We start from the raw sequence: 22,923 nt of genomic DNA on the forward strand, positions 1-22,923 counted from the left end.
CTCTCTACCTGAAAAGGTGAAACCTGATTCTATAAGAAGTTTTAAAAGGAGGTTGACAGGGATTTGGGAGTGAGGAACTTACAGGGTTACAAACAGAAAGTGGCTGTGTGGGTCTAAACCTAACTTCTCTTTCAAAGAGACATTACAAGCACATGAACAAAGGGGAGATTGTGGCATAGTGGTAATATCACTGGGCTAGTAATTCCGAAACCTATGGTAATGCTCTGGGGATCTGGGTTTCAATCCCATGGCAGATGGTGAAATTTGAATTCAATAAAAATCTGATGATGATCGTTGTAAAAGCCCATCTTGTTCACTCATGCCCTTTAGGGAAGGAAATCTGCTGTCCTTACCTGGTCTAGATGTGACTCCAGACCCACAGTCATGTGGTTGACTCTTAAGTGCCCTCTGAATTAGAGCAATTAGGGATGGGCAATAAATACTGCCTAGTCAGTGATGCCCACATCCCATGAATGAATTTTGAAAAACAGACTGGAATGGTCTCTTTCTATGCTGCAAGTTTCATTGATTCCAGGAGTTGGCCATTTAGCTCCTTGAGCCTGTTCCACCACGAAATGAGATGATGGCTGCTCTGTGATCCTTTGCCCCCAGGTCCCTTAATATCTTGCGTGTTCATCAATGTCAGATTTAAAATTAACGTTGACCTGGAATGAACTGCCATTTGATGAGTAGAGTTCCAAACGTCTAATGACTTTACATGGAGAAGTGTTTCCGAATTCACTCCTGAAAATTCTGACACTAACTTTCAGACTACGTCCCTTAGTCCTAGATTCCCCAACCAGTGGGAGTAGTTTCTCTCTATCTACCCTACCAGTTCCAATTACCATCATGAAAGCTTTTATCAAATCACTTCTTAATCTTCTAAATTGCAGGGAAAACAACCCTCAGCCATTTCTCACAAAAGCCACTAGGATTGTAAGTCTCTGTCTGAAACCTTATTTTCCCTGAGTTTCAAACCTTCACCATTAGGCAAGCATTCTGTTTTACCATGTTATAATCCTGACAGGCATAGGGCGGAGTCAATCTTTATTTGGTATAGATTTATTCACAGAGTGAAACATTACCACCAATTCCATGCTATATTAGGAAGTGTCTCTTTATATGTGCCCATTATAACCATCCAATCAATGCCCTCCATCTGTATAAACTTAACTTCAATTGATACAATTAACACCCACAGTCAGAGCATCTAAAAGGTCTCTAATTGGTGTGACTACCATAATGTTTCAGCAGGTTGGATATTCAGGTGAATTCCTTCCCACACACGGAGCACTGTGAACTTGCTAGTGTGTCTGCAGGTGGGATGACTGAGTGAATCCTTTCCCACACTCAGAGCAGGTGATCAGCTTCTCCCTGGTGTGAATTCGCTGATGTCTCAGTAAGTTGGATGACGTTCTAAACCTCTTTGCACAGCGAGAGCAGCTGAAGGATCTTTCCTCAGTTTGAATGTGCTGGTGGATCATCAGCTAGGCTGAGTTATTAAAGCAGCTCCCACAGTCAGAGCATTGAACAGGTTTCTTACTGGTGTGAGTGCCCTGGTGTCCCAGCAGACTAGATGACGGATTAATCCCTTCCCACACACAAAGCAGGTGAAGGGCCTCTCCCGGTGTGAATGTGGCGGTGTCCAACCAGACTGGATAACTGAGTGAATTTGTTCCCACACAGACAGCAGGTGAACAGCCTCTCCCGGTGTGAAGGTGGCAGTGTCCCACCAGACTGAGGAACTGAGTGATTCCCTACCCACACTCAGAGCAGGTGATTTCACAGGGCGGAAGACTGTGTGAATCCCTTCCCATACACAAAGCATGTGAAGGGCCACTCCCTGGTGTGAATGTGGCGGTGTCCCACCAGACTGGATAACTGAGTGAATTTGCTCCCACACAGAGAGCAGGTGAACGGCCTCTCCCCGGTGTGAATGTGCCGGTGTCCCACCAGGCTGGATAACTGAATGAATTTGTTCCCACGCAGGCAGCAGGTGAACAGCTTCTCCTGGTGTGAATGCGGCAGTGTCCCACCAGACTGGATAACTGAGTGAATCCCTTCCCACACTCAGAGCAGGTGATTTCACAGGGCGGATGACTGTGAATCCCTTTCCACACATGGGACAGGTGAACAGTCTCTCCCCGGTGTGGACTCACTGGTGTATCAGCAGATGTGGTCTATATGAACAAAAAGCAAGGCTTTTGATAAGGTCCCTCATGGCAGACTGGTCAATAAAGTAAGAGCCCATGGGATGCAAGGCAAAGTGGCATGTTGGATCCAAAATTGGCTGAGAGGCAGGAAGCAGAGGGTGATGGTAGAGCAATGTTTCTGTGGCTGGAAGCCTGTTTCCAGTGGTGTTCTGCAGGGCTCGGTGCTGGGGCCCTTGCTGTTTGTTGTGTACATAAATGATTTGGACTTAAATGTAGGGGGTATGATCAAGAAGTTCACGGATGACACGAAAATTGGTAGGGTGGTAAATAGTAAGGAGGATAGCTGTAAACTGCAGGAGGATATCAATGGACTGGTTAGGTGGGCAGAGCAGTGGCAAATAGGATTCAACCTGGAAAAGTGTGAGGTGATGGCACTTGGGGAGCGCTAACAAGGCAAGGAATTACACTATGAATGGTTGTACCCTGGAAAGTACTGAAGATCAGAGGGACCTTGGTTGTGTTTATCCAGAGATCCCTGAAGGTAGCAGGGCAGGTAGATAAGGTGGTTAAGAAGGCATATGAGATACTTGCCTTTATTAGTCAAGGCGTAGAATACAAAAGCAGGGAGGTTATACTGGAACTGTATAAAATGCTCGTTAGGCCACAACTGGAGTACGGTGTGCACTTCTGGTCGCCACGTTATAGGAAGGATGTGATTGCACTGGAGAGGTTGCAGAGGAGGTTTACCAGGATGTTGTCTGGGCTTGAGCTATGAGGAAAGTTTGGATAGGCAGGGGTCGTTTTCCTTGGAGGGCATTGATTGGATGGTCATAATGGGTACATATAAAGAGACACTTCCTGATATAGTGTGGAGTTGGAGGTATACACCTGTAAGGTTAAGAGGGGATCTGATACAGGTGTATAAGATTATGAGGGGCATAGACAGGGTGGCTAGGAAGGCACTTTTTCCATTACTAGAGAGGTCAATAACCAGGGGGCCTAGATTTAAGGTAAGAAACGGAAGGCAAACAGGGGAGTTGAGGAGAAATGTTTTCACCCAGAGGGTGGTGGGAGTCTGGAACTCATTGCCTGAAAGGGTGGTTGAGTCAGAAACTCTTGTAACATTTAAGAAGCATTTAGATATTCACTTGCACTGCCATAGCCTCCAGGGGTATGGGCCAAGTGCTGGAAAATGGGATCTTTGTTGACTGGCGTGGACGCGATGGGCTGAATGGCCCATTTCTGTGTTGAAAATGTCTATGAGAATATGAGGTTGGATGAATCACTGAATTCCTTCCCACACTCAGACCAGGCTTCTCTCTGGTGTGAATTCGCTGGTGATTCCGCAGGGTGGATGACCATGTGAATCCCTTTCCACACTTGGAACAGGTGAATGGTTTCCCCCAGTGTGAACTCGCTGGTGTATCAGCTGCGCAGATGAATCACTAAACCCCTTTCCACACTCAGAACAGGCAAATGGCCTCTCCTTGGTGTGACTGCATCGATGAGTTTCCAGCTTCGATGGACAATTGAATCCCTTTCCACATTCCGCACATTTCCACAGTTTCTCCATAGTGCGAGTGTCCTTGTGTCTCCCCAGGTTCTCCGATCAGTTGAAGCGTCATCCTCACAAAGAACGTGTGCATGATCTCTCCCCGCTGTGAATCCTTTTTTTTTCAGGCTGTACAACTGGTTAAAACTCTTTCCATAATCAGTTCACCGGAACATTCTCTCTGTGGTGTGTGTGTCGCGGTGTTTTTTCAGTCACACTGATGTTTAAACTGTTTGAAGGAGACAGAACAGATAATTGTTTCTCAATTTAAATATCTCATACAATAAAAACAGGTTCCACAAAATCACCAGCATTTCCCCCCTCAGCATATTTGGCACTAATTCCAGTTACAGGGTCCCACAACTCTCTGTATTTCCCCAAGAGGGAATGAAAATGTTTTACTCACAGAGGGTTAGACAGAGGAGGACGTTTTCGATTGTGTGTGAAACTAAAAACAAATGCTCTGCTGTTTAACTCAAACTTGGAAGAAAATAAGGGGAAGACATTTTGCAAAGTCCCCTCCCCGTCAGCTGGGTGCCCAGCACACAGGCGCAGAAAGCGCTGCTGATTGAGCTGTCCGGAGCAGGCGCCAGCAGCCGATCTCTTTCTGGACCATCCATCCGCTGTAGAGTGGGGGAGCCAAGCGGCTTCTCGCTGCCGGTTCCCAGAAATCATGGCTGGAGAACATGTCGGGGGAGGGAGAACAATGGGTGCGACGTCACCTCGATTCAGGCCAATAGGAATCATTCTGCTCCGCGGAATCGTGGACGTTACAATGAGCTACGTTCCGAGCACACAGTTCCCCATTGGGAGCAATATCACTGGTTCGGGAGGCAAAAAAAGTCCCTCCCGCCTCCACGTGGGGTCGTATTCCTCTCATTGTCTTCCTGCTGGAGATTGACCAATGGGAAGCTCTGGAGGACCGGGAGAGCGCTGGTCTTCCCGGCAATAAGAGCGCGGGTTTTGTATCAATGAAGATTGAGCTTCACACAGATGAAAACTCCTCTTGAATCCAATATCTGTGAGTGAAACACTTTCTTTTTTTCCCCTTTCCATTTATTTTCTAATATGGTTTAAATTATCGAATTGCAGGAATTGAAGGGAGAAGTGAATCCAGGGAGGGCGCAGACTCTGGAAAGGTCGGCCCAGGTTTTTCTCTTTCTCTCAAAGACATTGATATCCTTTCCTCCCTCAGCCTGACATATTTATTTGTCTGGCTAAAAGGATGGCCTCTTTCCTAATGTTAATTACAATTAAAGGGGTGGCTTCCCCAGGAGATGGCTGACATTTAAAGCGGCAGTAAATTAATATTGGACAGATATATGTCTAGTGTTGTTATATGGTACATATTAAATATATTATTTATGGTTCTGTAATTGTTAATTTATTATTTCTGGCCTTGTAATACAGCACTGTAGCTACATTATATATTTCCAGTCATAGAGTTATGACAAAGAAGGAGTCCATTTGGCAATTGGAGCCCATGCAGACTCTATCGAGAGCAATCCAGTCGATCCCATTCCACCTATATATCGCCATTCCCCTGCAACTTTATTTCATTCAGGTGCCATCGTAGGCAGCAAGCTCCAGGTCATTACCACTGGCTGTCAGAATAAAGTTCCCCCTCACAGCCCCATGTATCTCTAATCATCTAATAGTGTACTGTACATTACACACATTTTTAGTCCAGTACTACTGGGGGTATATTAGATACAGCAGAGTGAGAATGGAGACTGTGGGACGGAGATTTACAGCTATTGGGGAATGACAGAGGAAAGAATGTTCAATAGAAACTAGAATTGCCTGTTCTGAATTTCTATCCTGTACTGACAATGATGACTTTTGTAAACTCCTTTTACAGGATATTAACAGGGGAGGAGTTGCAGACAGATATCTCAAACCAAATGTTACATCAAGATCTGACAGAGTCATTTGATTTATAGGACCTGAATGTCACTGGCCTTTGAATCTGGAAGGAGAAATGTTTTTCTTTTCTGCCTGCTTCAAGGGATTTTAAATGTCAGCGCGATCAGAAAAGTACCGAGAGACACATACACACACACACACACACACACACCTGACTGAGAGTGTTGCAGTGGACTGACTGTGAAAAACGCTTTAGCCAGTTCACAGCCTGAAAAAACATTGTGCCATTAACAGCACGGATAGACTATACCTGTGTTCTGTGTATGGACGAGTCTTCAAATGATCATTGAACCAGGGGTTACACACAAGGAAACCCGCACCATGGAGAAACCATGGATATGTGGGGACTGCGGGAAGGGATTCAAATACCCATCGCAGCTGGAAATTCATCGACATAGTCACACTGGGGAGAGGCCGTTCACCTGCTCTGAATGTGGGAAAGGATTCAGTCATTCATTCCACCTACAGACACATAAGCGAGTTCACACCAGGGAGAAGCCATTCACCTGCTTTGAATGTGGGAAGCGATTCAGTAATTCATCCGACCTCCAGAAACAAGCGTATTCACACTGGGGAGAGGCCATTCACCTGCTCTGAATGTGGGATGGGATTCACTCAGTCATCCCACCTACAGACACACCAGCGAGTTCACACCGGGGAGAAGCCGTTCACCTGCTCTGAATGTGGGAAAGGATTCAGTCATTCATCCGACCTCCAGAAACACAAGCGAGTTCACACTGGGGAGAGGCCGTTTCCCTGCTCTGAATGTGGGAAAGGATTCAGTCATTCAACCGACCTCCAGAAACACAAGCGAGTTCACACTGGGGAGAGGCCGTTTATTTGCTCTGAGTGTGGGAAGGGGTTCACTCAGTCATGTCTCCTGCTGAGACACCAGCGAGTTCACACTGGGGAGAGGCCATTCACCTGCTCTGAATGTGAGAAGCAATTCATTCATTCATCTGACCTCCAGAAACACAAGCGTGTGCACACTGGGGAGAGGCCATTCATCTGCTCTGAATGTGGGAAGCAATTCATTCATTCATCCCACCTGCAGACACACAAGCGAGTTCACACCGGGGAGAGACCATTCACTTGCTCTGAGTGTGGGAAGGGATTCACTCAGTCATCCCACCTGCTGAGACACCAGCGACTTCACACCAGGAGAGGCCGTTCACCTACTCTGAATGTGGGCAGGAATTCACTCAGTCATCTCACCTGCTGAGACACCAAGCTTAGAAGTGATTATATGGGTTGGATTCTGCTGTTATTGCTGTTGTTAATCACATCCACGACAACCATGTTCATTTAAAAAAAAAATATTCATTCATGGGATTTGGACATTGCTGGCCAGGCCAGCATTTATTACATTTATTTCTGATTAGTCTGACAGTTGGTGAAGTGGGAGGGTTGGAGGGTTTCTTTCTGGCTGATCTCAAAACTTTGCTTCAAGTGTGTTGATGCTCTTTGAGCCTGGGAGTTCACATTTCCACTGAAATGATCCACAAAAGCTGATAAAGTAGATTTGTTTTATTCTGGATAGTAAATTATGTTTCCTTACCATTACAGGTAGATCTAAAATAAATAGTGTGCTGGAAGAACTCAGCAGGTTTGGCAGCATCTTTGGAGAGATATTTTGTTAATGTTTCAAGTCCAATGTGACTCTTGCTCAGAACTAAAGAGAGGGAGAAATGTGATGGGTTTGATGCTGCTGAGAATGGTGAGAGGACCAAGTTGAACAAACGGGAAAGTCAGGGATTGGTTAGAGGGCGGGTGAAATTAAATGAAAAAATGTCATGGAACAAAAGGCAAGGGGAATGGTAATGGTTGTAGCAAAGAAACAAAGCATTGGTCCAGAGTAAGTATTAATGGCAGAATAAAAGACAACTTTGTCTGAAAGCAAAAACATGAAAACAAGATGCAGACTGGCACTTGGCAAAAAAAAAATCAGAATGGAGCGCAGAGTTGACAGTTTGAAGTTGTTGAACTCAGTGTTGAGTCCGGAAGGCTGTAAAGTGCCTACTCGGAAGATGAGGTGCTATTCGCCCCGATTGCGTTGGGCTTTTTGGGAACATTACAGCAGGCCAAGGACAGAAATGTGAGCATGAGAGCAAGGTGGTGAATTATAATGGCGAGCAACTGGAAGGTCAGGGTCCTGCTTGTGAATTGAGCAGAGGTGTTCCACAAAGAAGTCAGTGGACAGATGAATTAAAGAGAAACCGTTTAGGTCCAGAACATGGTGCACATCCTTTTATTCTAGTTGTCTTTGATCATTAAGTAATTTTCTGTCTTGTTTTTAACTATGTTCTGTCTCATTAATAAACTTTTATCAGTAGAAGTATTTGATTTTGCTGGACTTTTCCTGATTAGATTTATGCACTTTAGGGAAAGTGGGTGAGAGGAATTGGCAGGTTCTTTAGCAGAAAGTGAGAAACTCTAAGGTAATTGGCCAAGGAGCCAGAGGGGGCGATGAGATTATCCTTTTTCACACAGTGAGTTGTTCTGATTCACCTCAAAACAGATTCAATAGTATCCTTCCAAAGGGTAAATACTTGAAAGGGAAGAACTTGCAGGGCTGTCGGAAAAGAGCAGAGCCGTAAGATGAATCAGAGAGGCCTTTCAAAGAGGTGGCAGGGGCATGATGGGCTGAATGTACTCCTTCTGTGGCCTGTTAATCTGAGAATCCTGCTTTTGCGCAGGTTAAAAGGGATAGATTTCATTTCAGCCTCTTCCCTGTATATGTATTTAAAGAGATGGGTTTCTCTTTAGCTCTGAGTAACTGATATAACAATGCCTGTATGTTTAAACATTGAAGCCAGACATGGCCGATTATATTCAACAGCCTCCCCATAGCTTCCCCTGGACACACCAAGGAAGCATTTGACTACTTAACAATAACGGCATCCCCTGAAAACAATTCAAGCATCACAACAAAACCAACCTATATTTATAGTGCACCTTTAAACATCCCAGGGAGCTTCACAGGGCAGCAGACTTTCTCTACTGAAGAAAACTGGTCCAGTTCTGTACATTTCCGAACACACCACTTTTGTCTAAGATAAAGCTGACATCACACCATTCCAATGGGATTGCTTAATCTGCTGATGTCATCACATTTTACTGTAATTATGTCATGAGATTACATCAGCATTTTTCTCAATACATTATCAGCTGACACCAGGCTACGTATTTCATTGGGAATGTGAGATTAGCTGATGATTGCACAATCCTTTATCATTGTGGGGTAAGCAGAAACAGCCGGTCTTGTGATTTCATAAACAGAATATTTTGCGACATGTATATAAATGATCTTCATATCTGGAAATGTTCCGGATCGGGAACACTTCACAATAAAATTAACAAATTTGCCAGTGCAAATGTTTTTGAATTTTCAGGCAATTTGTTATCATTGTTTACAATATATTGTTGAGAGGAAAAAAAAACATCATTTCTCCCAATGTTGATAAAACTTCTTTATAAATTTGAATATTACTGAAAAAAAGACATGCTGTTGAAGCTTTCTGTCTTGCACTCATCAAGATAGATGCAAGAATACCAAATTTCAAAGGAAACTACATTTTATACTGTCTGAGAAACAGGGTGTTGATTGGTTGGCAAGTGGACTCCGATTGGTTGAGGCATTGCCATGGAGAATGCATCAGGGAACACTTACCCAAAGCTTTTATTCAAATTCAAAAATGGCAAGTTAACTCTGGTTGCCATGGGGACTGCATCAGGGAACAATTGTCCCCACAAACTTTCCTTTAATTGAAAAGGTGCAATGCCTGGACAAATTCCATTTGCCTACAGAAGACCGGGCCTTGTGTATGAATATAAAAAAATCCAGGATCTGGATCTGTTCCACATGTTCACCGAACCTAATGTTCCTTAGGCCATAACCTTATTGTGTACCATGTTTTATTCAAATCCATTCATTAGTTTTTGAGACATATTGTTACAGACAGACAAACCAATCCAATGCGGTTTCCTCTACATTGGAGAGACCAAATACAGACTGGGTGACTGCTTTGCGGAACACCGGTCTGTCCACAAGCATGACCCAGACCTCCCTGTTGCTTGCCATTTCAACACTCCACCCTGCTCTTATGCCCACATGTCCATCCTTGGCCTCCTGCAATGTTGCAGTGAAGGTCAACGCAAACTGGAGGAACAGCACCTCATCATCCGACAAGGCACTTTACAGCCTCCCGGACTTAATATTGAATTCAACAGCTTTAGATCATGAACTCTCTCCTCCATCCCCACCCCCTTTCCAATCCCCCTTTTTCCAATAATTTATATACATATTTCTTTTCCCACCTATTTCCATTATTTTTAAATATATTTCTATCCATTGTTTTATCTCTACCTTTTAGCCTATTTCGATCCCTTTCCCCCCACCCCACCCCCACTAGGGCTATCTGTACCTTGCTCGTTCTGCTTTTTACCCTTAATGTCACCATTAGCACATTTCTTTGCTAATATCACGACCGTCAACACCTCTTTGTTCTTTTGTCTGTGACATCTTTTGGTATCTCCACCTATCACTGGTCCTCTATCCAGCTCTACCTGTCCCACCCCCCGCCCCTTAAACCAGTTTATATTTCACCTCTTTTCTATTTTTCCTTAGCTCTGTTTAAGAGTAATACGGACTCGAAACGTTAACTGTATTCCTCTCCGCAGATGCTGTCAGACCTGCTGAGTTTTTCCAGGTATTTTTGTTTTTGTTAGGGATGAAAACATGCTCTGTTACTACAAAACTGAAAAAATTAAATAAATGTTTTTCTTAAGGGCACCATCTCACTGAAGAGGCATCAGGCGAATCCACATTCAACAAGCTGCTCTGAAAACTCTGTTGATATTTTGACAACTGTGACAAATTCCACCCCAGCAGTGGAGACAATCCACAACATTTTAAAACAATCACCATTCGAAATAAAACAAACCACAACAATTGAGAAGAGAAAGTCAATTCTCCCAAGGTGAACAGATCCTTGGAAAAATTCCAGGATCCGGTCTTTGCCAAAAATGAATCAGTTCCTCCATGGTCCATACGCTGTCAGTATACCAAGTTCCAGTAAAATTTGTCCATTAGTTTGTGAGATAAATTGTTTAGAGACAAACAGAATAACAGCAGAGAGAATATTGCCTTTGCCCATCTTCAGTGACAGAGGTTGTTTCAGTCCATTGACCAGTCCTGATGTCTATTCTCAGCCTGCATTACACGGGGGGAAAGGGCTGGATTCTCAGATGACCAAGCCAAGGCACCCTCTTTAAATGGCCAGTTCCCACAATGTATTCAGTGGCCTGTGAAGGGAAGCAGCCTTGGTCCATACTAAGAGTTCCTACCCCACACCCTCCCAGTCACCCCTGCTGGCTCCTAGTCTGCTGGATGATCTGCCTGTAAGGATAGGAGCGTGTCGATTTAAAAAAGAAACTTGCATTTATATAGGGCCTTTCACCTCCTCAGGGAGCCTCAAAGTGTTTCAGTGCCAATCAAGAAATGTCACTGTAGGAAACATGGCAGCCAATTTGTGCACAGCAAGCTCCCACAGTCGGCAATGGCCAGTGTTCTGTTTTTACTGATGTTGATTGAGGGATAAATATTGGGCCCCAGGGCACGGGGTGGGGGGGAGGGGGGTGAATTCCTCCCCCTCCTGCTCTCCTTCCAATTGTGGCCATTCAATCTTTTAGATCCACCTGAGAGGGCAGATGGGGCCCTTGGATTAATGTCTCACTCGGCAGATGGTCCCTCCAATAGCACAGCTCTCACTCAGTGCTGGCACTGGGAGTGTCGGCCCTGGGTTAGGGAGGCTTGAGTGTCTGGGCTGGGGATTTGAACTCCCCATCTTGTGACTCAGAGGTGAGAGTGCTACCCACCATCTGTTTGTCTGTTGAATAGAATTAGCTAACTGGTGTTCTCGAATCATGGAATTGTTACAACACTGAAGGAGGCCATTCAGCCCACCCTGTTCATGTGAGCTCTCTGCAAGAGTGGCTAACATAGTGCCATTCTGCTACCTTTTTCCTATAACCCTATCAATGTTTATTCTTCAGATAATGATCCAATTCTCTTTTGAAAACCATGACTGAATCTTCCTCCAAGCCCTTTCATCTCTGGTACCATTCTAGTACATCTCTCACCCTCTCGAAAAAATTCACAGCTTTCCTCCAGTGTGGTGCCCACATAGAGAGTTCCTATTCGAGAGGGACAGAACTGAAAAGCAGGGAGGTTATGTTCAACTTGTTTAGAACCATGGTTAGACTACACAGGGAGGACTGTCAACATTTGTGATCTTCATTTAGAAAAAGGAGACAGGCACCACAGAAGGTGCCAAGAATGTTCACAAGGATCAGACCAGAATTGAGAGCATTTAACCCTCTGGAAAGGCTGGGGCTGCTTTTCTCTAGAAAAGAGAAGACTGAAGGGTGACCTGATGGATGTCTTTAAGATTATGAAGGGGTTCAATGATCCAATCAGGGTTTCATGTGAAACCTCTTTACCCAGTGAGTGTTGAGAATGTGGAACTCACGACCACAGCAAGTGGTTGAGGTGAACAGCATGAATACATTTAAGGGGAAACCAGATACATGAGGGAGAAAGGAGTAGAAGTATATGCTAATGGGGGAGATGAAGAGGGGTGGTTGGAGGCTCATGTGGAGCATAAATACTGACATAGACCAATTGAGCCGACAGCCTGGCCCAGTGCTGTGGATTCAATGGAACAGAGACAAATGTTCTTGAAACACGATTTATTACCCAGGATGAAATAAATGTACTTCATCAGCTTTTGTGGATCATTTCAGTGGAAACCTGCACTCCCAGGCTCAAAGGACATCAGCCTGCAGGAAACAAAGTCGTGAGACTGGCCAGTCCAGCAGAAAGAAATCCTCCAACCCTCCCACTTCATCAACTGTCGGAATGAACATGGCTCAGTCCTGGATGTAATTAACAGCAACAAGAGCAGCAGAACTCAACCCCACTCATCACTTGTGAACTCGCTGGTGTCTCAGTAGACTGGATAGCTGAGTGAATGTTTTCCCACACTCAGAGCAGGTGAACAACCTCTCCCTGGTGTGAACTTGTTGGTGTCTCAGCAGACTGGTTAACTGACTGAAACCCTTCCCACACACACAGCAGTTGAATGGCCTCTCACCAGTATGAACTCGCTGGTCTCTCAGCAGGGTGGATGAATCTCTGAATCCCTTCTCTGAATCCCACATTTGCAGGCGGATGGCCTCTCCCTAGTGTGAACTCACTGATGCATCACCAGGTTGCATGACTGAATGAAGCCTGTCCCATACTGAGAGCAGGTGAATGGCCTCCTCCCAGTGTCAACTCACTGGTGGGTCTGCAGGTGAGATAACTGAGTGAATCCTTTCCCACACTCAGATCAGATGAAAGGCCAATCCCTGCTGTGAACTCGCTGCTGCGTCAGCAGGTTGGATGACTGAGGGAATCCCTTCCCACACTCAGAGTAGGTGAATGGCCTCTCCCCAGTGTGAATGCGTTGATGAGTTTCCAGTGCAGATGGGGTACAGAATCCCTTCCCACAGTCTCCACATTTGCATGGTTTCTCCATGGTGCGGCTGTCCTTGTGCCTCTCCAGGTTAACCGTTCAGTAGGAGCCTCGTCTTCACACAGAACATGAGTACAATCTCTCCCCGCTGTGAATGATGCAATGTTTTTTCAGACTGTATAACTGGTTAAAGCCATTTTTACAGTCAGTGTGCTGGAACACTCTCATTCAGGTGTGTGCATGTGCCTCAGTGCTTTTCCAGTCCTATTGATGCTTAAAATGTTTTTCCACAGGCAGAACAGACAAACTTTCTCCTTGCACATACAAAGGGTTGATGATATTTAGGTCCTCAAGAATAGTTACTGTGTCAGATCTTGACACGGAATTTGCTTTGAGTTTCCCTTATACACATCCCCCCCAGTGCCCTGTAAAAGGAGTTTACAAAAGTCATCACTGTCAATGCAGGATAGGAATTCAGAACAGACAACTCCAGTTTCTATTCATTTTTTCAAACATTCTTTCTCTCTTATTCCCAAAAGCTGTAAATCTCTGTCCTACATACTCTACCTCCATCCTCACTCTGCTTTACCGAATATACATCCTCCCAATTCTCCTGAAGGTGATGATTCATGCTGATCAGCAGGTCCATGCACACTGCTTCCTGTCCAGGGCACAGAGACCTGGAAATCATCATGCAGGCTGCTAGCTATGTAATATGTATGGTTTTTTTTACTGAATTAAAAATGTGTGTAATGCACACCACATTACTTGATCAGAGATACAGAGAGGATGCAAGAAGGAGCTTTATTTAGCAGCGAGTGTGCATGACCTGGAACTCTCTGCCTATCTGGGTGGTGGAACTGGAGATGATCAATGATTTGAAAATGAAATTGGAAGGGCACTTGAAGGAAATAAACTTGTAGGAGGAGAATGGGACTGACTGAATAGTTATCCAGAAAGTCGGCATGGACTCGAGTTGCCAAATGCACTCCTTCTGTGCTGTAATGACTCTAAGACTGGAAATAGCATACAATATTACAAGACTAGAAATAATTAAAAATGAAATTTAATGTAGGTCAATAAATAATATACCAAACATTTATCATATAAAAAGGCTCGACATATCTCTGCCCCATATGCATTTACTGCCGCCTTAAATGTCAGACACAGCCTGGGGAATCCACCTCTTTAATTGGAAACGCTGGGAAAGAGGCCATCCTTTTATTCAGGCAAATAAATGTGCCATAAAAGCAAAATACTGTGGAGTCATACGGACTCGAAACATCGACTCCGTTTCTCTCTCCATAGATGCTGTCAGACGTGCTGAGTTTTTTCAGCATTTTCTGTTCTTGTTTGAAATAAACGTGTCGAGCAAAGGGTGTCAATGTCTTTAAGAGAGAGAGAGAGAGAGACCTGGGCCAACCTTTCCAGAGTCTGCACCCTCCCTGGATTCACTTCCTTTCCCTTCAGTCAACAATTTACCCCCAGAATAAAAGAAATGGAAAGGGGGAGAAAATAAAGTGTTTTGTTCACAAATATTGGACACGGGACTGGGGACAAAGTTTTCGTTTGTGTGAAGCTAGTTCAGAGACAGAGAGGAGCAGTAGCTTTGCTGGGCAGTAACGAGCAAATTTACAAGTTCATTGTCCAACATCCGCATTCAGACAATGGGGGAAGATCCGTGTAGCCATTGGGACAATGCCCGCGCTCTGATTGGCTGGAAGACCATCCACCTTCCGATCCTTCACAAAACAAAAACAGAATTACCTGGAAAAACTCAGCAAGTCTGGCAGCATCGGCGGAGAAGAAATCAGACAACGTTTCGAGCCTCCATGGCCCTTCGGCAGAACTGCAGCATAGTTTCAACAAGGGAGAAATATAAATTGGTTTAAGGTGGGTGGGGGAAGAGACACATTGAGGGTGTGGTGTGAGCAGATAATCAAAAGATGTCAGAAACAAAAGGGTCAAAGAGGTGTTGAAGGTGGTGGTCTTTGTCTGAGAAAAGTGCTAATTAAGAATGGAATACAGGATATTCAAAGTACAGCTCTAGTGGGGGTGGGGTGGAAAGACTAAAGGTTTTAGTTTTAGATTTAAAAATAATGGAAATAGGTGGGGAAAGAAGAATCTATACAAATTATTGAAAAAAAAGCGGGTGGGGGGGGGAAAAGAAACGGGGTGGGGATGGGGGGAGGGGGAGTTTAAGATCTAAAGTTGTTGAATTCAATATTCAGCCTAGAGGGCTGTAAAGTGCCTAGTCGGAAGATGAGGTGCTGTTCCTCCAGTTTGCGTTGGGCTTCACTGGAACAATGCAGCAAGCCAAGGACAGACATGTTGGCAAGAGAACAGGGTGGAGTGTTAAAATGGCAAGCGACAGGGAGGTTTGGGTCTTTCTTGCGGACAGACCGCAGGTGTTCCGCAAAATGGTTGCCCAGTTTGCGTTTGGTCTCTCCAATGTAGAGGAGACCGCATTGGGAGCAACGAATGCAGTAGACTAAGTTAGGGGAAATGCAAGTGAAATGCTGCTTCACTTGAAAGGAGTGTTTGGGCCCTTGGACGGTGAGGAGAGAGGAAGTGAAGGGGCAGGTGTTGCATCTTCTGCGTGGGCATGGGGAGGTGCCATAAGTGGGGGTTGAGGAGTAGGGGGTGATGGAGGAGTGGACCAGGGTGTCCCGGAGGGAACGATCCCTACGGAATGCCGTCAAGGGGGGTGAAGGGGAGATGTGTTTGGTGGTGGCATCATGCTGGAGTTGGCGGAAATGGCGGAGGATGATCCTTTGAATGCGGAGGCTGGTGGGGTGATAAGTGAGGACAAGGGGGACCCTATCATGTTTCTGGGAAGGAGGAGAAGGCGTGAGGGAGGATGCGCGGGATATGGGCCGGACACGGTTGAGGGCCCTGTCAACGACCGTGGATGGAAAGCCTCGGTTAAGGAAGAAGGAGGACATGTCAGAGGAGCTGTTTTTGAAGGTAGCGTCATCAGAACAGATGCGACGGAGGCGAAGGAACTGAGAGAATGGGATGGAGTCTTTACAGGAAGCGGGGTTTGAGGAGCTGTAGTCAAGGTAGCTGTGGGAGTCGGTAGGCTTGTAATGGAAATTGGTGGACAGTCTATCATCAGAAATTGAGACAGAGAGGTCAAGGAAGGGAAGAGAAGTGTCAGAGATGGACCATGTGAAGATGATGGAGGGGTGGAGATTGGAAGCAAAATTAATGAATTTTTCCAGGTCCCGACGAGAGCATGAAGCAGCACCGAAGTAATCATCGATGTACCGGAGAAAGAGTTGTGGGAGGGGGCCGGAGTAGGACTGGAACAAGGAATGTTCCACATACCCCATAAAGAGACAGGCATAGCTGGGGCCCATGCGAGTACCCATAGCCACACCTTTTATTTGGAGGAAGTGAGAGGAGTTAAAGGAGAAATTGTTCAGTGTGAGAACAAGTTCAGCCAGACGGAGGAGAGTAGTGGTGGATGGGGATTGTTGGGGCCTCTGTTCAAGGAAGAAGCTAAGGGCCCTCAGACCATCCTGGTGGGGGATGGAGGTGTAGAGGGATTGGACATCCATGGTGAAGAGGAAGCGGTTGGGGCCAGGGAACTGGAAATTGTTGATGTGACGTAAGGTGTCAGAGGAATCACGGATGTAGGTGGGAAGGGACTGGACAAGGGGAGAGAGAAGGGAGTCAAGATAACGAGAAATGAGTTCCGTGGGGCAGGAACAGGCTGACACGATCGGTCTGCCAGGACAGTTCTGTTTGTGGATTTTGGGTAGGAGGTAGAAGCGAGCCGTCCGAGGTTGGGCGACTATCAAGTTGGAAGCTGTGGGAGGAAGATCTCCAGAGGAGATGAGGTCAGTGACAGTCCTGGAAACAATGGCTTGATGTTCTGTGGTGGGGTCATGGTCCAGGGAGAGGTAGGAGGAAACGTCTGCGAGTTGACGCTCAGCCTCCGCAAGGTAGAGGTCAATGTGCCAGACAACAACAGTACCACCCTTGTCAGCGGGTTTGATGACAATGTTGGGGTTGGACCTGAGAGAACGGAGTGCAGTGAGTTCAGAGAGAGACAGATTAGAATGGGTGAGAGGAGCAGAGAAATTGAGACGGCTAATGTCACGCCGACAGTTCTCAATGAAAAGATCAAGAGAAGGTAAGAATCCAGAGGGAGGGGTCCAAGTGGAGGGAGAATATTGGAGGTGGGTAAAAGGATCCGTTGAACGGGGAGAGGACTCCTGCCCAAAGAAGTGAGCACGGAGACGAAGACGGCGAAGACGGTCCTTCAGCTCTTCCCATTGGTTAACCTGGGTCAGACCGCAATGAAGGAGAGTAGCCTGAGCCTACGTTGGGGGTGGGAGGTATTTTGCTCACCAATGATATTGCTCCCAGTGGGACACTGTAAGCTGGGAACGCCCCTCTGAATCATTGTGACGCCCATTGAGTGCATTGAGGCAGCCAATAGGAATCACTCTGCTCCGCGGGGATGCCTTCGGGCTCCAGTCTGCAGGCCAGGCACGTGTACACGGGAGCCCCGCCCCCACCCATTGTTCCCCCTCCTCGAGCCAAGGTTTCCAGGCAACCAGTTGACGTCCAAGATAAAAGCAAAATACTGCGGATGCTGGAAATCTGAAACAAAAACAAAAATAGCTGGAAAAACTCAGCAGGTCTGACAGCCTCTGCGGAGAGGAAGAGCAAACGTTTCGAGTCCAGATGACTCTTCCTCAGAAGTTGTCAGACCTGCTGAGTTTTTCCAGCGAGTTTTGCTTTTTGTAACCGGGTTGACGTCTCCGGCCAGAGCGAGAAGCCGCTCGGCGAATTTCCCCTCCCCCCACTGTCTACAGCGGTTGGTCCAGAAAGGGGACGAGAGCGACCGCTGGCGGCAGCTGCACTGCGCCTGCTCCAAACAGCTCGGGTCAGCAGCGTTTTCTGCGTCTGCGCGCTGGGCTGCCAGCTGAGGGAGGGGAAGTTTACAAATTGTCTTCCAATGTAGTTTGATTTTAAACAACACAACATTTGTGATTAACTTCACACAGACACTAAAACTTCCTCAACATCTGGGAGTAAAACACTTTCTTTCCCTCCCCCTGGAAAACCGGAAAGTTGTGGGACTCTGTAACTGGAATTAGTGCCAAATATGCTGAGGGGGGAAATGCTGGTGATTTTGTGGAACCTGTTTTTATTGTATAAACTGTTTAAAGTCAAATTTATCCTGTCTATTCGAGTAATATTTGTCTCTCAATTCATGCTTCATTGATCCTGATTTTAGTTTGATTGTTCAGCATTTTCTTCAAAAGCGAAACCTTGTCCTTCAGTTTACTCCGTTGGGTTTGTCTGGCAATTTGTTTATTTTAATGTTATTGGTCTCCACGGGAGTCGTAACAACAAAGATATGTCTAGTGTTGTTACATGAGATCACTCTTTGAAACTTTGGGGAATAGAGGCCCAGTTTCCTTAATCCCTCCTCACAGGAAAATCCCGTCCCGCAGGCATTAGTCTGGTGAACCTTCGCTGCACTCCCCCTGCACAAGTACATTCTTCCTTAGGTAAGAGACCAAAACTACTAAATATTCCAGGTAAAGGAGGGAGTGTGTGTGGGATAGCTATTTACATAGCTATTTGGAGAACAAGAAAGGAAATAATGTTCCAAAGAAATTAAGAACAGGCATTTCTAGTTTCTATCCTGTGATGACCTTTGTAAATTTTTACAGGATATTAGAAGGGGAGCATTTACAGACATGAGAATCAAACTAAATGGAACAGAGTCACTCAATTATTGGGACCTGAATATCATTGGCCTCTGAACCTTGAAGGAGAAATGTTTGTCTGCTTCAGAAGATTTTAAACATCAGTGTAACTGAGAATGCACCAAGACACAAACCCGAGTGAGAATGTTCCAGTGAACTGACTGTGGAAAGAGCTTTAACTAGCTACACAGCCTGTAAGAACATTACTACTTACAGCTGGGAGAGACTGTACATGTGCTGTGTGTGGACGCCTCAGCTGATCAACGAACCTGCAGACAGGTTAGGAGACCTGAACCATGGAGAAACTGTGGAAATGTGGGGATTGTGGGAATGGATTCAGATCTCCATCTCAGCTGGAAATTCATCGACAAAGTCACACTGGAGAGAGACCGTTCACCTGCTGTGACTGTGGGAAGGGATTCACTCATCCCACCTACTCAGACACCAGCGAGTTCACACCAAGGAGAGGCAGTTCACCTGCTCTGAGTGTAGGAAGGCATTGACTACTTCATCTGACCTGCTGATACATCAGCGAATTCACACCGGGAGAGGCCATTCACCTGTTCTGAGTGTGGGAAGGGATTTAGTCAGTTATCTCACTTACAGGCACACCAGTGAGTTCACACTGGGGAGAAGCCATTCACCTGCTCTGATTGTGGAAAAGGGTTCTCTCACTCCTCCAACATGAAGATACACCAGCGAGTTCACACCAGGGAGTGGCCACCCACCTGCTCTGAGTATGGGAAAGCTTACATTGATTCATCCAGCCTGCTGAGACACCAACATCTTCACACTGAGGAATGGCCGTTCACCTGATCTGAGTGTGGGAAGAAATTCAGTCGATCAACCTACCTGCGGAAACACCAGCGAGTTCACAAGTGATGACAGGGGTTGGATTCTGAAAAGATCCGCAAAAGCTAATGACGTACATTTATTTTATCCTGGATTGAAATGTTGTTTTTCCTACCACTACAGGGAGATCTCAAATAAATACATTTGTCTCTGTTCCTTTGAGTCTATGGCACAGGGCCAGGCCAGTTGGCTCAACTGGTCTATGTCAGTATTTATGTTTCACATGATCCTCCACCCACCCCTCTTCATCTCCCCCATCAGCATATCCTTCTATCCCTTTCTCCTTCAATATATATCTAGCTTCCCCTTAAATGTATTCATGTTATTCGCCTCAACCACTCGCTCTGGTAGCGAGTTCCACATTCTCACCACTCGCTGAGTAAAGAGGTTTCTTGTGAAATCCCTTTTGGATTATTGAACCCCTTCATAATCATAAAGACTCCCATCAGGTCTTCCTCCTGTCTTCTCTTTTCTAGAGAAAAGCACCCAGCCTTTCCTGAGGGTTAAATGCTCTCAGTCCTGGTATTATTGTTGTAGGGCAAACCAGTCACTCCCATCACCCTGTTCTATCCCTGTATCCTTTCATGTTTAGTTCCCTCAGGTGCCCATCCATTTCCCTTGTTAAATCGTTCATCGTCACTGCTTCTACCCCCTCATAGGCAGCCAATTCCATATCATTACCACTCATCGCATAAAACAGTTCTTCCTCACAACCCCCTGCATTTCTTGATGAAAAAACATCAAGCTGTTCCCCTCATCCTCGTACCATCAACTGATGGGAACAGGTTTTCTTTGTCCACCTTATCTAAACCTGTCATAATCTTGTACACCATCAAATCTCCCCTCAGCATCTTTTGTTCTAAGGAGCACAACCCCAGCTTATCCAACCTAACCTTGTAGCTAAAATTCTTCATCCCTGGGACCATTCTGGTAAATCTCTCAAGGACCCTCACATCCTTCCTAAATGTGGTGACCAGAACTGGAGTCAGTATTCTCTTGTGGCCTCACCAGAGTTTTACAAACTCGGCATAATTTCCCTGCTTTTGTTCTCAATACCTCTGTTTCTGAAGCGTAAAATTCCATATGCTGCAAACAGGAATATCAAACCTTTTTAATTTAACATAAAACGCATTTGAACAACAAAGAAGACTTCCTGTTGTCTCAAAAAGAGAATCCAAAATGTTTGAGTCTGGGAAATGAACTTAAAAATGAAGTTCCACCTCCAACTGAGCATGAAAAGGACAATTTAAATGTGGAATTGACTGGGATTTTCCTTTTGCACTTAAACAATGGAGAAACTACAAACATGGAAGAAAATAAAAGTTCACAAGGTGAATGCTGAGCGGACTGTTTTTCAAACTGAAATTGAAAATACACATACGAACAGCAATGAGGGCTCTCCTCTTGCAGAAAGAACTTTGGACTATAATTATTGTAAGAAGAAAACTTTCAGAAAACACTGCAAGGTGTAATATTTCACATCTTCAGTGGAATGTGATTCCTGGACATGGAATTTAGCAGTGTGCTGTTATCAAGATTAAATGTTTCTCACTCTGTTTCTCACAGAAAGCAGGCAGTCTGCAGTTCGCTTGGAAGCAGTCAGCTGTAGGACCAGGAGCTGTGAACCAGCTGTGGGACTGGAAGCCTAGAGGGCCATTAGGAACGAGGGGTTTAAATCCCTCAGCAAGAAGGCAGTGAAGCCCACGCTTGGACTGAGGAGTCCACAGTTTTTAGGTCTTAAAGAAAAGTTGGAGGGTTGCTTATCCAAAAGCTAATGGAAGGACCACCATAAAATCTCGGAGCTTGGAGAACAGCTGGAATATTGAGGAGTATTAAACTGAATTCTGGAGAGCTTTGTCATACCTTTGGGATGGTCCCGGGAACAGAAGTGAATGAACCTTTAAGATATTGTTAAGTATAAGGAAACTCTTGGCTGGAGGGAGTTAAAAAGTAGAACTGGGTTGATAGCTTAAGTCTTTATAAACTATCGTGTTAAGTTTGTAGTACTGGTATTTGCTGTTATCAATTTGAAGTGGACAATGGAGGGATTATTATGTGTATTGCACATTATAAGATAGTTAAACATAGGACTCAGGAACAGGAGTCGGCCATTTGGCCCCTTGAGCCTGCCCCACCATTCGATAAGATCATGGCTGTTGTTAAGATAGACAGTAGGTTGTAAGTTGTGATATTCTAAATGGGATATTACGAGGGTGGGACATTTTCATTTCTTCCTGGGAAAGATGTTGTGAAGATTTAGTTTCATAATTTTAATGTTTCAGTAATAGAAATTAGTTTAGGAATTTTTTTTATTGTAAGATCAATGGAGAACCTGGGTTGAGAATCTGACAAAGACTCTGACAAAGACACACTGAGGGAATTTGCAATCACAAGGTGTGTCCCATGTTGATTTAAGAAGCTAAAGCTTGAAGAGTAAGAAGCAGGTGTGCTCTTTTAGCTGGAGACCTGGAGACATTGGGTCTGAAAATTATTGTCCTGTCTTTGTTAGAGAGGTGAATTCTTCATGCAGACCTCAGGGAAAGAGGTTTGGTTTTAAAGCTAAAAGTTAATTAATTTAAATATCAATTGGATATCCCAACTGGTCTCTGTTACCATGGAAATAAGTGATTCAGGGTGGAGCCTTGGTCGGAATTCTGCGTGTTTCTCACAGAAAGCAGGCAGTCTGCAGTTCGCTTGGAAATAGTCAGCTGTGGGACCAGGAGCCGTGAACCAGCTGTGGGACTAGGAGCCTAGAGGGCCATTAGGAACTAGGGGTGTTACTGATGTTTAATTCCCTCAGCAAGGAGGTAGTGAAGCCCACGCTTGGACTGAGGAGTCCACAGTTTTGGGGTCTTAAAGGAAAGTTGGAGGATTGTTTAGCCGAAAGCTAATGGAAGGACTACCATAAAATCTTGGAGCTTGGAGAACAGCTGGAATACTGAAGAGTATTAAAGTGAATTCTGGAAAGCTTTGACATAACTTTGGGATGGTCCCAGATATCGTTATGTATTAGAGAACTCTTGTGGGGGTTGGGGGGTGGGGGGAGTTAAAAAGTAGAATTGGGTTTATAGCTTAAGTCTTTATAAACTACAGTGTTAAATTCGTGATGCTGGTTTTTAATTTTCTTTCATTTAATATACACAGTAAAGTTTGTTTTTTGTTGAAAACGTGGAATCTTGTGGTGTAATTCT

General features: G+C 45.1%; 1 protein-coding gene and 1 pseudogene across 2 annotated transcripts in view; one reads left to right on the top strand and one right to left on the bottom strand.

Annotated features, from left to right (window-relative positions):
• LOC144697906 (uncharacterized) overlaps nt 1–22,923 on the bottom strand; it is a 29,487-nt pseudogene that overhangs the window by 2,053 nt on the left and 4,511 nt on the right. The gene's annotated exons all lie outside the window — the stretch shown is intronic.
• Nucleotides 4,551–9,034, top strand: LOC144697229 (uncharacterized). Its single transcript, XM_078569144.1, has 2 exons — nt 4,551–4,726; nt 5,567–9,034. The coding sequence occupies exon 2, from the start codon at nt 6,236–6,238 to the stop codon at nt 6,851–6,853; it is 618 nt and encodes a 205-aa protein (XP_078425270.1). The 5' UTR covers nt 4,551–4,726; nt 5,567–6,235; the 3' UTR covers nt 6,854–9,034.

This window comes from Cetorhinus maximus, chromosome 23, assembly GCF_964194155.1.
Source record: "Cetorhinus maximus chromosome 23, sCetMax3.hap1.1, whole genome shotgun sequence".
NCBI lineage: Eukaryota > Metazoa > Chordata > Chondrichthyes > Lamniformes > Cetorhinidae > Cetorhinus > Cetorhinus maximus.

Coding starts and splice junctions, on each gene's coding strand:
- LOC144697229 (XM_078569144.1), top strand. CDS start 6,236: ATGGGATTCACTCAGTCATCCCACCTACAGACACACCAGCGAGTTCAC.